At 29.5% G+C, this 18805-nt stretch overlaps 1 protein-coding gene across 2 annotated transcripts; it reads right to left on the bottom strand.

Moving 5' to 3' along the window:
* Window positions 1–2915: 2915 nt before the first annotated feature.
* LOC111281446 (agamous-like MADS-box protein MADS4) lies at window positions 2916–8887 on the bottom strand. Of its 2 annotated transcripts, none has more exons than XM_022869172.2 (8): window positions 7019–8887; window positions 6750–6828; window positions 5576–5643; window positions 5362–5461; window positions 4022–4063; window positions 3888–3929; window positions 3483–3622; window positions 2916–3276 (listed from the first exon to the last, which is right to left on the bottom strand). In XM_022869172.2, the coding sequence occupies exons 2-8, from the start codon at window positions 6825–6827 to the stop codon at window positions 3201–3203; spliced, it is 546 nt and encodes a 181-aa protein (XP_022724907.1). In that variant the 5' UTR covers window position 6828; window positions 7019–8887; the 3' UTR covers window positions 2916–3200. The 2 variants fall into 2 exon arrangements, with proteins under 2 accessions (XP_022724907.1, XP_022724906.1); XM_022869171.2 differs by having other exon boundaries at window positions 8469–8887.
* Window positions 8888–18805: the final 9918 nt, after the last annotated feature.

The following is an 18805-nucleotide window of genomic DNA, read 5'->3' as shown; positions in this document are numbered from 1 at the left end:
GGGAGTATTATCTTTTTGGATATAAAACATTTATATATTATTTTTTATGATATTCTATTTATTTAGTAATTAATTTTCAGCTCTATTTGTTAAGTACTCATACAATTTTTAACCATTGCATGCAGCAGATTCTCATGATGGATGAATCAGCAAAAGCTTTTAGGCCATGGAAGCTTTTACTTTATTTGTTTGCATTAGATTTCAGGTGGTGGATTGTATAATTCTAAAATATGTGTGAGCTTTTTACTTTGTTTTGCTTTAGATTTCAAAGTCTTGCTTGATGGTTATGGATTGTGACTTTAATTTCTAACATTTGTTGATGTCTTGCACCTAAACTCATGTTTGTTTTGTTGTTTACATACTCTACTTAAGCTACTTATTCCAGTGTTCTGTTTGTCTTAGTCACTTTTGTTGGATCCCTTGAGATGAATGCTTGTTTTGTTCTTATATATATGTGATTTTGAATTATACAAAACTAGTTTTATAACCTATGCAATGTACGGATTAACTTTATTTATTTAAATGTGTGTATATATATAAATTAAACTTCATCAAATATAAAGTATTTTAAAAATTTTATATCATTATTATAATTTAATCTTGTCATTTAATCAATGTGTTACGAAAAAAAATACTAAAAGATAGAAGAAACATGTGTATTAATGAAAAAATGTTTTTTACAAAATAAAAATGACAAAAAAAAAAGAAATTATGAGAATAAATAAAGATGTTTTCATTTGTTTTCTAGCCAATAGAAGAAACCAAAGAATGTGATGTTCATAATTTATGGACCAATTATGTATTATTTAAGAATTTTTTATTAGTTTGAAATATTAATAGGATTATACTACTAAAGACACGTCTGAAATACTTATTTTACATCAAATAGTAAATATTATGTAAAATTTTAACATCATATGACTATTGGATTATATGGACAATCTATATATTATCATTTCAATTTCTTTTCTCTAAAAGTAATTGAATAAAAATTTAATTAAATTACAAAAAAGTTATACATACCTTTACTATTATGATTGTGATCAAAATATTAAAATATTAAAATATATGAAAAAAAATAAAAAATGCTATTACTTTTTTAAAAAAATATAAATACACGTAGTTGAATAATGAATTAGACCATAAGAGTAGTATCTACATGCCTTCACTTGTGATCTTTAAACAATATTTGAAAGAGAAAAAGAAAAAAATTAATGAAAAAGAATTGTATTTTTTTTTTATAAGAACGAAATCATGAAAAGTTGCAAATTAGATAAAAAAAAAACTATGTATCTCAAATCATTTATAGATGTTGGATGATAATTAGGATATTTAGATAACTTTTAAAGTGACAAATATCTTTGGAATTTAAAAACAATATAATAAGTGATATTTATGTTTTTGAATTACAATAATAAAACTAAAGGATTGTCGAGAAATTTAGGAAGGTAAATATTTTTTTTTTTGAAAAATGGAAATGTAAAAAAAATCTCTAAATAGGTAAAATTTGAATCAAATAAAATGAATATTAAGTTTTAAATTTTTATTACAATTTAATCTATTCAAATTTTATTAAGTATTCATCTGAATTCAATATTAAATCTAGATAGGTCGTTTTATCCATTTCATAGCCTAAAATCTAAATTGGTCGAAATATTAATTAACAAATTTTGTTGTTTGTTAATCAATTGGAATTTTTGATATTTGAATTTGAATAATATATAATTGATATTATCCTATTTGAAATATATGTTTCTTTTTAATAAGATATACTCTTAATTTTACATACCTATACTTTGATTTAAAAAGATATAATAAGAATTTTAAATTTAAAGAAATATATATTTAGATTATTAGAAAATCCATTTTAAATGATAAAATATCATTATGTTTTAGATTTTTAAATTTAAATAGATATTGTTTAGATTATTAGAAAATTTATTTAAAATTTAAAAAGATAATATAACTAAATTAGATTTTGTCGGTAATAATTTAAAAGTCATTTAAGTAAGTATAGACCTAAGCAAATTTTTTTAAATAATTTCTTATGTGTCAAAAATATAAATTATTCACATAAACATTTACGTGACATACCTTATCATATTTTTATATATTTTATAATATAATATAATATTATATATTATATATGATATGTATGATGTGTTTTCATGAAAATTAAAAAAAAACTTTTTAAAGTTATCTTAATATAATTTAATTTCTTTTTGTAAAATAATATATCTCATTTGTCTTCATCACCCCCAAGTGGAACTGCGGTTTCAACAAACCTAGGCTTTTGCCCTCCAACCTAAAACTTTTGGGTTTGCATGTCCTTAACTAAGATTATATTTGGATAGATGGTAAGATTAATTTTAATAAGATTGAAATCAATCATAAAAATTATTATAACTGCAATTGAAAAAACTAAATTATTATAGTTGTGATTGAAAAAAAATTTTCAATGAAAAATTTATGCTTAATAAACTTCATTACATTACAACATTCACAAGGATATCCTCGCATGGTGGATCTCCCCTAAATCTAATATAACAGGTGAAAAAGAGCTATAGAGGAAGTAATTATATATTACATAACATCTTTTTCTATGATGTTAATTGTATGAGTCCAACTAACCAAGATGCAACATATGTAATTAAAACTTGTTATATAAGCATGCATAGATCCACATATTTATAATAATCATTTTAATTCTGTCCAATCAATCAAAATGCATCATATCTTTAAAATTTTACCATATCAATACATATGAATTCATATGCTTATAATGATAATGTGGTTGTATTTATAAAAAAAAAATGGGATCCATGCATGTTAAAACGACAATTATTATTGAGATGTTATATCTGGATTTCTGATTGAATTTACGGTTGATGAGATAAGAAAAGGGAACGCATGTGTTTGTTGATGCAAAAACAAATTAAGCAAAAACACAGTTTGAATCCTCTTACAAAGCAAACAAGACATTATTTCAAACAAATTAAACTGCTCAAAGAAAGATGCGCAGTGCTTGAGCACTCATACAAGGAGTTACAGTGCATCCTAATTAAAGACACAACAAACTTATAATATTAAATCCATGCCATTACACATATTTTGTTTCATCAAATAACATACGAACAGATTCTTATGAGGGAATGCATACCATACATGAATGATCTGCCCATGCTCTCTTCTTATGTATATCATGGTAACCATCCTGTCATATAATTATTCACACTTGGGCCAGCGGTGACGACTGATATGGGATCATGCTGATATCTGTAATTCAACAAAGTCGGCATTGTAAGATATATTGTAGTTTTATCTGCAATGATTTGGTTAGGTTCATGGTAACAAGAATCCGGAGTTTGTAACTTAATATGATATTACCGCGAAGTAGTATTATGTCATTCAATTTATCACTACAAATTTAAGAGAGCAAAAAAGGGAACTGATGTTTTTGTTTTAAATTCAGAAGGTCGTACCCAATTTGTAATGTTGGCTCACACTCCAATGGATGAAAGAAGCCATCACCCTGAGGCTGATGAGCTGGTTGTCGGCCATAGCCGACATCTTCTGCATTTGGATTCAACTGCAGTGAATTTACTTGGTAGCCTTCCATCAACTGCAAAAGCACCGATTCACAAGTCATTAAATATGGACTTTTGATATTGATTGTCTCAACAAATAAAGTTGAATAAGTTAAGATTGGTGAGCAAAAAGGAGGAAATCTTAACCAGAATTGGAGCATGTCACCATTTTAAATAGACACGTTAAAATCCATAAATACGTAGCATACTACTGTTGAGTAACTGAGCATATATAGCATACAAGGCAATTCCCTTCCTGATTAATTTGGTATGCCCTTAAAGTTTGTAAAAGTAACCTACCCTTTGTTTTAGGGTCTTATTGGCTTCATTAAGCAGATGTTCCTGCATTAAAGAGAATAGAAGATGTTGCATTGGTGAGAGAGACAAGAATCTGACTTTGAAATTTAAGAATCTAGATTAAGATAATGGCAGACCTTTCGTTGGAGATCAGTGAGCTGATCCAGCATGTATTGGGTCTACAACAGGAAAATAGTCAAATGAGATATCCAATGTTTATTAGAAACACATGAACAAAAGAAAAGAAAAAGAACATGTACAAAAATTGAACTTCAATCTTATGTGTTTTCCCAAGACAGCAGCTAATCTTAACTAGTAGTAGTATCTCCAGGTCTGGTAGATAATATTTAACAGTTTTTTGTTCTTTCTCATAACATTTTTAAAGAACTCAGGAACCAAAGAAGCCTCAGTTAATACTATGCTAACAAGAACAAAGAACATTGAACAAATCTCTCAAAACTGCTCTTCACGTGTATATACTGTTGTTATGATTTCTATAAGCATGCTTGTGTTGGGAATATTGACTCAAATCCCATAAGAGATTTGTTTGGGATTTGTCAGATATTGCTTGATGGACAAGAAGACTTGCAAAAGAAGAATTCCAAGAGAAAGAGGATTCTTAATAGGTAAGTTTGACTTGCAAGAGAAGAATTCTAAAAGGAAAGGGATTCTTAATAGGTAAGTTTGACTTACAGGAGAAGAATTCTAAGAGAGAGAGATTCTTAATGGGCAAGTTTGTATGGTTATAAATAGGTGAAGTTTCTATAGGGTTAGGTATGAGAAAAAGATGTAAGAGAGTTGTAGGGTTTTGTGGGATAGACACCTCGTAGTAGTATTGGGGCTCTATGTCTTATGGGTGTGTATGTTTGTTTGTGAGTGGACTAGAAGAGATTGAGAGGGTTCACATAAGTATAATGTATGGGAATATATGGGTATGTGTTTGGTTGTGTTGAAAAGGTGCACAAGAGTTTGGGTTTGTGTTTGTTTGGGTAGAGAATACTTCATAGGACTAGAGGAGATTGAGAGTGTCTTATGAGTATTGATTGTTGAGTGGGGTTGATGATATGATGTATGTTTGTAATTCTCTACAACTAGTGAATCTTGTATCTCATCCGTGGATGTAGGTCAGTCGGACCGAACCACGTTAAATTGTTTTCTCTTGTGTGTTTGATTTATTGTTTGATTTCGCTTCCGCTAGTGTGATTGGATTGAAGGCTTTTAGCCCAACAGCTTGTGATATCAATCGAACATGTTATATATGTTAGAAGTGCTGTTTTCACCGTAAGAAAGGGTTGGGACATCCAGCCTATTTCGCATATATAAACGCAGAGGTTGGCCACTCTCCAAATAAGTTTTTAGAATAAAAGAGATGCATGGCTTTAATATATGAATGCAGTTTCTCTCTTTTTTTTTTTTTTTTTTTTAATGTATAGAAGATTATAGAAGATTTATGTAGTGGATTCTAGAGTGAAAGTACCCGCGTTGATCTGATCTGCTTCAATGATGAATCAAGCTGCCTCTCAAGCGACTCAAGCTCTTTGCTGCTTAGAGGGCCCAGGTCTTCTCCTAGTAAATTCCTAACAAAACAAATCAAGGAAATAATGAATCATGTCCATACTCCAAACATCCTTTGCCTGTGAGCATAAATTTATTACAAAGACTTTTCGTCATTTCAATGGTTGCTGACTCACCTTTGGGACCTCTGTAGGGCTTCGTAACGTGCTTTAAGCTTCAGATATTCCTGCTGACTGCTTATCTCCTATAAAGACAGCATGGATGGGAATTGCAATATGAGATACACATGAAAAATTGAACTTGATGTCATGAAACTTCATTTTTTTTCTTTTTTTGAAAGCAAAGGAAGTTTTATAAAAACATTGCATTTAGACTATGCTCATTCTTATCCCTACTTGCAACATCTTCGATTAGCTAGACATGGCATTTTAAGGATGAAATATAGTATCATTGCCCAATCCAAACTGAATCAATTGTCATTGCAGTCTAATTTAGCTGTTAAATCTCGAATAAATTTAACATAAATAGGTGAGGGTTCAGCTAAAATTAGCAAAAGTTAACAAATGCTAGCCTTTGGTAGAATGATTCAATTTGTAGACAGTTCTCTTAAGCCTAATAACTCATGGAAATATGGGGTTAATTAATTCTCGACCAAATTTTATCATTCAGAGGACATTAATTAGGACACCAAAATTGATCTTAATAAGTATTCCCATATTGCATTTTCTCTGGTTAATTCTTTTTGTCTTCCCCTTTTTTATCATCTACTGACTGATTAGAGTTTAATAAGGGTGTAGATCATAGTTATTTATTTTATTTGCTTAACCTTTTACCAACAAATATAGGATAGATATAAAGCAAACACAAACAGTAAAAAGCAAAGTGGGAAAAACAAGATCCAAACTGCACTCAGTTGTAGCAAAGGCATATGTTTCTCGCTAACATTTATGAGAAAATATCTATTTCTAACTACACGTCTCCATTTCTAAGATAAACAAAATTAGTTCTTAGATTGCAAAGAGTAACATGAATAATTTTAAATTTTTTGGTGCAATGAAGGCTGTAGCTAATTAGGAATAGGGGAAACAATTGCAAGTATTGAGATTTGAAACCTAAATCTATTGGATGTCACCTCTTAAATTAGCTACATAGACCAACAGAGCTAAGTCCTGAGTTCGATGAGTAATTTTATTTAGTTCAAAATTACAACCCTTCTCAAAAAAGAAGGTAATAAATTATGTCCATAAATTATACCTAAATTGTTTCCAAGTCAAGTTTATTTATGTAATATAGAGAAGCAGTCTAAACTCTAAAGAACAAAAAGCAAGGAGAAGGCAGTATATGCATTACCAGAGCCTCCCTAGTTGAAACATTTGTCTCTGGAGCTCCATAGTTGCACTTCTGGTACCTCTCCAGTGTTTTGATCATGCTACATGTCAAGGTAAACTTTAGTTAAAAGGATACAAGCCATTAATAAACATAATGACAGGAATATAGTTAATATTCAATGAACAATGATGGATCCCAGAAAACAAGAAATTAAGCACAAAGACTGAGTGGAAAAAAAAAAAAAAGAAATTGTTACATTGGTTGAGTGAGTTTTTCACAATGCAAGATACCTCAAATAGGTAAAGTATACCAAACAAATGTCCTGAAGTTTTACACCATTGCATACTAAAACGGGCGGATCGAGTCAATTTTTCTTACGGATTCAGATTGGGGAAACTGTGGGTGTTATGGATGAGAGAGAGAGAGAGGGGGTTAAAGAATTGAAAGTTGAAACCCTAACCTGGGAAGCAGCTTTGGGAAAATCGAAACCCTAGAAACTCAGACGCATTCATGGAGATGTCTCCATCTACTTTTAACTGATCATTGAAATAATTCCCAGAAATTAGAGAGAGAAGCAGACATAATCCTCCGGAAACAAGGAAGTTCGTTTTTGTATATGAAAGAAAAGACTCATCCGAATAAATAGAAATACGACACTGTAAAATATCTGATTTGTCTTCGCTGCTTGATTGATTACTGATTAGTGACATCTGAAACTGCTCGTATGGATCAGAAGATAGAGCATTAAGCCATTTAACTACGATCCATTGGTTCCTTTTCTGTTTTGCTTTTCAAAAATGTTTCACTTTTCACAATCAGAACATCTATCCGAATTGCTCAACACAAAATTTACTGATCTCCAAGGCACTGCCACTAAGAAATTAATAACCATGATTTATGGTGATTAACAGAAAAAATGGAAGGAAAACACGATCTAATGAAAGCTTGAACGAGAGAAAAGCAAGAAAAAAAAAGAAGTAGAAAAGAAAAGCCTGTATTCAGCTTTTTTTTTTTTTAATCTTTGAGGAAGAAGAAAGTACAAAAAACTCATTCATGAACCAAATATGTGAACAGATCTCCGAGCTTCTTCAATTTAGTTATGTTAAACTTGAAAAACTTTAGATCAGAGATAAAAATTTAAGCAGAAAAGATTAAGCTAAAGAAAGGAAAACAAATTCAGATGATAAAACAAACAAGGAAGAAAACAGAAAAAAGGAAAGAAAGGGCTTTGGGAAAACCCAAAAAAAAAAAAAGGGAAAGAAAGACATGAAATTAGAGTCAATATAACAGTGATCTTCTTTTAAGGTTTTCAGTTGCAGATCTAACATCTATAAGAACAGGATAAACACTCAGGCCCTGCTATAAACGCCGAGACATTCACCAAAACGGCAAAACTGAAACACAAGCTTAGACTTTTACTCTTTTTTCTCAAAATTTCTCTCAAAGCTTCAATACCCAATCACTCAAAACAGCAAAAAAATCCACTTCTTCAACCTTTCAAGATCTAACGTCAGAATTCAAAGCAAGAAAAAAGAAAGAAAGAAAATAAAATATTCAAGAGAAAAAAAAAAGAGAGAAGAAATTAAAGAAAAGAGAGAGAAAAAAAAGGAGAGAGCTTGCTTTGTTTTATGAAGGAAAAAAAAAACTTTGTTATTTCTGAAGTGTAGAAGTGGTATTTGTTTTTCTTTGGTTTTGCTTTTGAAAGAGGGTACAAAGAAGCTTTAGTTGTTTTGGTGATACCTTGAACTACTGCAAAACTCGTACAGCTTTCCTCTATTGGAGAAGATGATGAGGGCAACCTCGGCATCACACAGAACGGAAAGCTCATAAGCTTTCTTCAAAAGCCCATTCCTTCTCTTAGCAAAAGTTACTTGCCTGTTGATCTTGTTCTCAATCCTCTTCAACTCAACCCTACCTCTCCCCATTTGTTTTTCTCCTTCCTCTCCTAATTTTTTTTCCTTTCCGCTAACTCAACCAAACCCCAAAACTAAAAATCTTCCCTCCGATCGCTCCCAGAAAACCAAAGAAAGGGGTGTAGCTGTTCTTCTTCTTGTTGATCTTTAATAACCCTTTCTATATTTATACTCTTAGTTTTTTAGATAGTCTCGGCTAAGAACTTCATTAGAATCTCGGATGATCTAATAAAACCATTCAGAAATAATTATGGAAAAACAATGTACTACTACTTCTAAACTCTAAAAATCTTTTGCTTTGTTTAACACACTAACAAAATGATAAGACAGCCTAAAAAAAGACGTAGCAAAGGCAAAGTTTATATCTCTCGGATAGCTTTCAATTCATATACATCTATTAGTGTTTAATATATGTAAAATATAAAATCATCATATTATAATTAATCTTTATATATCAAATATAAAATAATTTTTTTTATTTTTATTAATTATATATATAATTTTTATTAAACTTTTAAACGTATCACTTTTATATTATATTCATATAATATCACTGACATATCATAACTAAAATTGTTAAATCAATTTCATTCTAATTTTTAAGTTTACTTAATGTTAGTGGTTGGATGGGTGATCCAACGGTGGAAATGAGAAGGTGAAAAGGAAATGATGAAATAGAAAAGAATTTAAAGTGGGGAATTAAGAAGGAAGAGCAAAGACGAAGAATTTGGAAACCTTAATCAATGAGTGCAAAGTGCTAGGAACAGTGCTACGTGTCGAGAGGAGAAGTGGAGAGACATTTGATAATCCACCTGACCATTTTCGGGTTCGGGCAATCATGTGACCTAACCTTAAGAAGGTGAACCTTCGTATGTTCCCTTATATTTACGGAATCTCGCTTCCGGTTGGCTCAGTTTAAATGTCTGAATCCCAGTGATCTGTAGCGTTTGATTTTAAGGAAAATCCATGTTTGAAAATCTTCTTTCAACATTCCTGTTAACGTAATAATATAGTAAAACAAGATCAAACACTTAAGCTACTATAAAAACCTAACAATGTCATGCAAATTTAACTGATCATCAGCGATCATACAACAAATTTTTCCTTTTTTTTAAAAAAAAAAAACCTTGATTTTTACTGTAATAAGTTTAGTTTGGTATTTTATACCTGAGTTGTTGAGTCAAATTCACATCTTTAACAATAACAAGAACTGCATGATTAGAACCAAAGCAAATTATACTGACTGAGGTAAGACAAGCTCTAAAATGGAAAAATATTTCGATCAGTTTAAGGAGGGACGGTTTTGAAGGAATTAAGGAAGATGCTTGCTAAATATGGTTCTTACATTGTCTTAATCCCGTCGATACGTTTTACAAGCAATAAAAAAATTTTGTTCAACGATTCTGACTGGAGATATATTGCTGAGATGTTTTTGGATTTGCAAGATAAAATTCGTAGAAAGCTTAAGAAAGAGGGATCGCTCAACCTGTCAAACAAGAGAAGACAGTCAAAATTAAGAACGCCTAAGTTAAGATTTAAGAACTCGTTTCAACGCTCAAATCAATAACTATGTAAGGGAAAAATGCTATGAGTGAGAGTAAGGCAAGTGGACCCGTTCTCTTAGCCCTTTACCTTCTAGTTCTTATACTTTAAGACACAATTGTATGGCTAGTGTCAGGAATAATACATGTCTATCTTCTTCACTTTTGAATGAGGCTTGGTTAGGACAAATAGCGTACAAATGACGTACCTTAGAACTTATTTAGACCACTCTTCCTTATGGTTTCATATGCTTGACTTTGTCTTATTAATTTAAGAGAGTATTGAACCTAAGACGTGCTAGTTGCCACATGATTTTCCGCTTTTATAGACAAACTTTTATCCATCATAATTTTGTTGTAATGTTAGATGCATATTATTTAATACAAGAAAATATTTATATGAATGAAGTTTTTTAGATGAATTTTACGAAGTTTCATATTAAAAATAATTAAATTAAAATTAATAAATTAAAAGATCCTATTATATTGATTAAGTGTATAAATTTTTAAAAAAATTTTAATATTTTTGATATATTTTTAGATAGATACTTTTAGTAAAAATTTTGATAAAATTTTATAGTTAAATAAATACCAGTTAAATTTGAATTATAAACGATATTTTAAATAATTTTTTTACATATGATTGATATTCACATTGAATTTTATCAGTCTATTGGTTTGAATTTTTTATTAAAGTTTTTCTCAAATCATTTTTTAAAAAAAATTTCATAAACTTCATCTAAAAAACCTCATCCAAATGTTGTCCATTTAATACTTATACATATTTAATATTTTATACGTTTTTCATTAAAAGTAGAGGTATAAGTGAACAGAGTTTTTGATGAACCGTTCGTGAACATATTTGATTTTTGTTTGTTTATTAAACTTAACAAATGATCTTGAATATCATTTGTATATTCGTTTATTAAATGAACCAAACATGAATAACTATTTGTTCGTTCATTTACGTTCACGAATAAACTCGTTTAAGGTTCGTTTAACACTTGTTCATTTATTATTCGTTTGTTTGATAAAAATAAACGGACGTTTGATTCAAGAGAATCTAAATATTTTTCTCCGGAATCTTATTGTTAGGTATTTTATTTCAACATTTGGTTCAAGATAATTTGATTCTAAGAAAAACTGATGATTCCTAACAATACTCAAAGTCTCGGAATAAAAAATTCACTTATACTTGTGGTATGTTAGGATTCCGGAGGAAAAAGTAGCATTATTTTTAAATTTGACCTAACTAAAATATTATAAAATAGTTGTTATCATTTTGAAAAGCATGTCTAAAAATAAATACAAGTCAGTTATAAGTTTCTATTGATAAAAAAATTGGTTTATATATGACATTTAGCATAAAAACGCTTTCGATAATCCTTTACAAAAAATTGAATGGGTTATTGAAGGCGTTTTTGACCAAAAATACCTTGAATAATCCCTTTCAATTTTTATGAGGGGATTACTCAATGTGTTTTTTTTTTTTGTTATTAAAGACATTTCTAACAAAAATACCTTAAATAATCATTTTCAATTTTTATCAAAAGGGTTTATGGGCAAAAAAACCTTGAATAATCTCCAAAAAAATTAAACTAGCTTATTCGTGAATATTAAACGAACATGTTTAAAATGTTTCTAGCCAAAAACGTCTTGAATAATATGATCTTCAATTTTAATTAAGAGATTATTTAAGGCGTTTTTAGCCAAAAAACGTTTTGACTAATCCCTTACAAAAAATTAAATGAGATTACTCAAAATATTTCTAACAAAAAATATTTTGATTAATCCTTTTTTATTTTTATGAGAGGATTATTAAATGTATTTTTTACAAAAAAAAACACATTAAATAATCTTTTATAAAAAATTAAATAGGATTATTAAAAGTGTTTTTGTCCCAAAATGCTTTGAATAATCCCAAAAAAAAAAAAAATAGAAGGGATTATTGAAGGCTTTTTTTATTAGAAACACTTTAAATAGCCTCATTTAATTTTTTGTAAAAAATTATTCAAGACTTTTTTTGACAAAAAATATTTTGAATAATCCCACAAAAAATGGGAGGGGATTATTGAAGGTGTTTTTGGCAAAAAATAACTTGAATAATCTTCTCATAAAAATTGAAGGAAATTATTAAAAAAAACGTCTTAAATAACCCCATTCAATTTTTTGTAAGGGATTATTCAAGGCATTTTTCAGTTAAAAATGCCTTGAATAATCCCCAAAAACATAGAAAGCAATTATTCAATGTGTCTTTGACCAAAATACCTTAAATGATTCCCTTATAAAAATTAAAAAAGATTATTCAAAGCATTTTTGATTAAAAATACCTTAAATATATTCGTTTATTATTCATGAATAAGCTCATTTAATTTAAATGAATCGAACATAAATAAATGCAAATCTTCTATTATTTAAACAAACTGAGCTCGAACACAATTAATAAATTTCTTATCAAACATGAACTAAGCTCGAACAACTCTAAAAATAAACAAACAAATCACAAAAATATGTTTGTTCGTTCATGTTTAATTCATTTACGGTTCTAAATTTAAAAGAACGTATAAGTTTTATACAATTCAACAAAAATTTCTTTCTCTTTTTCATTGATCAATTAATTACTCTTTTTTTTGGATTCACCCACTTTACCCCAAGAAAATCCATAAACATTTCGAATTAAATGGTCCTACCTTCTTATGTTAACTAGCTACCGAGAGAAATAAGTGCACTTTGAGCTTTCCTTACTAGTCTAAGAAACACATTAAACTCGGAGATGAACTTTTCTTTCATGCCTTGCAAGGCATGTGCCCACTTTGGTCGGCAGATTAGTTCGGATAAACGATCGAAATCTTATAATTTAGATTATATAACTTGTGTTTCTTGGATCAGAATGAAATACTCCTGGCTATCAAACATATTAGAAGTAATGTTAATTACTTGCATTGCCCAAACAAGCCTGGACAATTGGTTATTTGCCTCATTTTGCTGTCTACACTATCCAAAAAAACCCCTAATCTCTTGTTGTTAAAAAACAATATAGTGTATATATATATATATATATATATATATTTATATATCAATATTTTTAATATGTATTTGGCTTAACATTGTGGGACGGCCATCAAAAAATTATTTGGGGGATTTTATGAAAATTAACTACTTTTAATGGAATACATATGGCTATGGGTGATTCCATGTACTTAACTATGCCCTTTTTTGCCCAAGCTAGTGAGTTGCATGCAGCCAACACACGGTTTTCTTTGTCAAAATTTGTAAATTAATTTAATAAGTAATCTTTTGATTTCATTGCAATTCCCCTTTTTATTTTTGTGAAATCGAAATGAGGGATCCATGATTCCTCTATTTTCCCTTCTCTCATTCAATCCAAACATGGGGTAAAGGTCCAAAGGGGGCTTCAAATCCTAATTAATTATGAGAACTTGCACCAATTACAGCTCTATACAGTTGGTTTAATTGTTAATTGTTACAACAAAATATAAAATTTTATTAAATAGAATAGAAATAAACATGGGGACCAACTAGAGAGAACAAAGCTCAAGATTGCTGTTATTGTCCCATATCGAATGATTATTAATTAAAAAAGTCCAAGAAGGTGAATTTGAGTCTAGGCATATAGATTATATTACTATTATTAAATATTAAATTATTGATCAACAACCAAGAAACATTAGGACTCTGTTTTTGGTTTATATTTTTGCTTTTTTTTTTTTTTGCAAAATTAAATAAGAAAAGTATCAATTAAGTAGAACTTAATTGATAATCGGAGTCAATGCCTAAAGTGTAAAAGTTAAAGGTAATGGGAAATTAAGGGTAATTTTCCTACTTGAATTATTTGCCAAAAAACTTTCTTTTTCCTCTGTTGCTTGGGGCATTTATGACGTATATATTTTTCAAGTTTAGCTTGTGTTATTTGATCCCTTTGACCCGTAAGTGATCGTGAAAACGTGGAACATTACCGACTCTAGTCAAAGATGACAGACAAAACGAAAATGGTTTTCAAACACGAGTTGCTTAGGGTATGGAGGGTAAGTACAACTCATCTTATTGCCTCATGTGTGTCACGCCATTGGACAAATAGTCAGAGATAAAATCAAAGAAACGAAGGAGGGCATAGTGCAAAATAAATACAACTAACTAAAAAATAATGCTACGGCAGACTATTCCTGATCAGTTGATATATTATTAAAATTGATATTTAAAAGTTATGAGTTCGAAAAATTTTATGTATATAATATTTTTTTTAATTAGATAAAGTATGATAAGAGATTTAAAAATAAATTAGAAATTAAAAAAAATAGTGCTATGAATTTCAATCATTATTTTTTTTTATCTTTTATACTAAAAATTTATAGTACACCATGGATTTTAATCCGACTATTTTCCACCAAGAAGCATATTTTGCCAAGCGAAATTTAAGTGATCTATCTCCTGGCATAATGAAGAAATAGTATGGACTTGTCACTAATAATATTATTGGGTAAACCGTAGGGATATGTTTCATACTTGGATGTAAAATATAGATGTTATCCCTAGGTGTTTTGAGGCATGCTGTAATCGAAAATTTTGAGACCCTGGATCTTGTGGTAAACAAGGATGAATGTTCTGTAATAAATCTTTTATATTAATGAAATCTAAATGATTGACTGATCATATATACGTGTGTATATATATATATATATACACACACATATGTTATTGGGTGTGATGGTGATTTCAGTAGGCAGTTCCATTTGTGACTGCAGCATTACTTAAAACACCTAATCAAGGTTTAAAAATTTGGACTCAAATTGAGTAAAAATAAACCAACTTTGGGAATATTTTGGAAACAAATGTAAATCAAAGGCGAAATATAAGTGATTGGATAAGCAAAATTCCCAAATGGATAAAACATGATTAGTTTCTTTAATAATGTTCTGCCATATTAGCATATCACTGGGAGTTGACTGAAAAATTACAAGATTTTGAGGAGGGTTCATTATCTTTCCCTCGGATCATTATTCTTCTGTTAGTTTTATGTTTTTGGTTGTGATTCTCTCACATTTTCACCAGCCTTGAAACTAATGAATCAAAATTAATAATACCATCTTTTTCTCGATCAAAACAAAAATTTTATTGATGAAATCAGTTCATAAACTGATTGGGATAAAAAACCAGGATCAGAAGCAAACATAAGCACATAAAGATTACAAAATAAAATCATAAGCGTCAGATAGCAGCAACCCATCTATATCTAGGTAACAAACAGCTCATCTCGATCCACACCCTTCTTTGGCAAAAGAATTAGCAATTAATAAAAAAAAAAAAAAAAACCTTTTTCAATCTCTTCTTGAAACTTTATCAATCTCATTAAAAGTCATCCATTCACTTCAAGATATTGATTCAAATTTATGAATACTAGAATTTAGCTTACATTTGGATTTTATCGCTTCGTAATTTAGCTTATCATATCATCAGTTGAATTTAAATCTTTATTTCAATGAAATTTGTTTAATATAAATTTTTTATTAAAATTTTTTTTAATCGTAATTATAATAATAATAATTATTATTTTTAATATCATCATTTATCTAAATAGAATCTTAGTTTGATAATCAAAATATGTATGTGAATAATTTAGAGATTTGAGAACTATATAACAAAAAAAAGGAAACAATATGAATTAGTAACTGTGAGTCTGATACAATTCATTGATAATACTCGATCCTCGGAATTTTAATTAATAAAAAAGTCAGGTCCATGGAGATTGAGCATGTGCCTGCGACGTGTAGAAATTCCTCAGACTCATTTACGTGTGGGAGGAGTTAGAAACACAAACATAGTAACCCTTTATTGACCGGATAACGGGGTACAGTACTCATGTCATGTAATAGGGTAAAACTGCACAGTTCAGCTTCACCGTTTGATTGCGATTGCTAACCATCTCTGTGCCTGTATTTGCACCCTTTCAATCACAATCACAGTGGGCCACTGGACTGATATTGGCTTTTGTCAATCTGTCAAAACTAAAGCACATTGACTGATTCATCAACTCTTTTTTATTAATAAATAAATGATTTTATTTATCTAAAAAAATACAGATATACGGTTAACCATACTGACCAATGTGATTAAAAAAAAAAAAGAGTCCTAAGCCCTAAATTCTAAAAAAATTTTTGTTAACACAGCTGATGCAAGGGTGATAATAGTTTGGATTTAATGAGATTCATATTAAATTTTTGGATAATATATAATATTATAAATTTTTAAATTTTGATTTGAATTTTTTTTAAATTGATTTGATTTAAATCGAATTTTATCAATTCAGTTTGATTCGATTCAATAATTTTTAAATTTTTTTATATTATTTTAATAAGATTTTTAATATATTTAAATAAATTTATATATAAAATAATTATTTTTATTTTATAAAAATTTAAAATATATCTAAAAACTAATAAATATATATAATTTGATTTGATTATTTTTTTTCAATTTTTTCATCTCGATTTAAAATCAATATATATATTTAATATTCGATCTTAATTCAACTAAATAAAAAAAATTAATCTGAATTGAACCTAACATGAAAATTTCAAATCGATTTTCAATTTTTTTCAATTTTTTTCTCACCCCTAATTGAGTGAAACATTTCAATCTTGTTAATTTTAAACTGACAATTTCTTATATGACTTAAGACTTAAGTGGAGGGTTTTTGCAACTTTCTACATAACTTGTTATTCCTCTTTCTCTCCATAAGCACGCCAAACGATCTTCATCTCACTTCCTCTTCTAAACTGTTTTATTTCTCTATGAATTGTAAAATCTCTTTTCATATGTCCTTGAAGAATTCACATTCAAATAATTTATGCTTTGATTCATCAACCCCTTTGTAATAGGCCCAGGGTGATGTCATGATTTGTCTATTAACCCCACTTTTCTACTCAAATTTGCTGTTTCCTACTCGGGATTTTAAGGTTATTAAGGTTGTGGATTTGGTCGTTTGGCGAAAACAAGGAATCTAATGCATTGCATGGAGTTGTATGATAGTACATATGATTTTACTTTTTGCAACTATTTCAATCCCTCACGTGCCCGGTTTCTGTGCATTATCAATTTGCTGATCTCATTTCGTAATCATGTCTCTGTTCTTCTTTTTCTTTCCTCGAAGCAAGTCCAACGGAGAAATGGTACCAGTGGAAAGCGACCAATGCCTCTACACTCTGGACATTGGCATTAAAATCGAACTGCCACATGTGACTAGTTATTGGCTACCTTAAATCTAAAATTCAAACAAACGCGAGTTTAGTTTCTCATGCGTGGATTTAGAATTGGGGGCTTCTAACTTAAAAAAATATTTTTAATAAATAATTTATATATTCAGATTATAATTTATATAAAAATTATATGTTATAATTTATATTGATATAAAAATATAATATATTTTTTTAATTTTATTAAAATTATTTATAATTTTTATTAAAATTTTAAATAATATCAATCTCATTTTTTATATTATTTTTATGTCATATATTTTGTCTTATTTTAAGTTGTCTAGGTTCTTGTCTAAACCTAAACTAGAAACGATAGTACAACCCAAAAACTAGCTTGCAATGAAAGTGTGATTTCATATGCTTTGTTGATATTGAATTACCTTGATCAGAGAAAACTAGTTAAATTTTGAGCGATCGAAATCAATGCAGTGGGGGGACCAGTGGGAGAAGATCTGATGGAAATCTAATGGCTGAAGGAAAATGATAAAGGTACGGTGGGGTCCCCCCCTCAAGGTGCAATAGCAAATGTCAGATTTCATTCCATTTTAAGGCAGGCACCATCAACGTCAACTAAATGACACGTGGACCTTATTCCAATTTTGGATACTTCTCTTTAAGGAAGTCACGTCTAGTGGGGTTATCCGTAAGGCAGGTCCTATCAGCAGTAGCAGGAGGCAGCTGGCCTCCCTCTTGTTATTTTATGTGATTGTTTTTCGTTTGACTTGCTCCGTTGTCTTTTGCAGGACCTTCACGCTGCTTTTGTTCTTAGTGCACCATTTTTACACTCCTCTTTTGTTGTGGGCGGTGCTAGTGGTAATCCCCTGCTGGTAAAAGAAACGGCCATTTTTGGTTTCTCTTCTGTTTGGGTCTCCATGATCATCATTGCTGTCATCATACATTACAATTTAGAGATTTTTAAACATATACTAAGCTCTAGATGAGAAATTACCCTACCCCCAACATTTTTTTCCATTCATATAATATACCATAGTTACACTACTTCTATCTTTGGAGCTAAAAATCATTGAGATTGCTAAAAGTCTATTTTCTTGTAGTCGAGAACGTTAGGTCGATAAGTTTTTGACGTCCTCATCGCGTTGTGTTTTTATGTTCACTTGATTTTGTTGACTTTCAGTTTGTAACATTATAGTATGTGTTTGGTAAAAAAGGTTAAAACAGAAAAGAATAGATTGAAAAGGATAAAGGAGATAGAATTATACACTCTCCTTCTCCAACGTTCGAAAATAATTATGGGATAAGAAGATGATCATTTTCACGATATAGACGACATGAAAAATTTAACATTCCATGCTCCATATGCATGTATACATTGAGTCAAAGCAAGCAACTTA

This window comes from Durio zibethinus, chromosome 5 (assembly GCF_047325235.1).
Source record: "Durio zibethinus cultivar Kanyao isolate XHJ-2024 chromosome 5, ASM4732523v1, whole genome shotgun sequence".
Classification (NCBI taxonomy): domain Eukaryota; kingdom Viridiplantae; phylum Streptophyta; class Magnoliopsida; order Malvales; family Malvaceae; genus Durio; species Durio zibethinus.
This window is presented reverse-complemented; position numbering and strand designations above follow the sequence as displayed.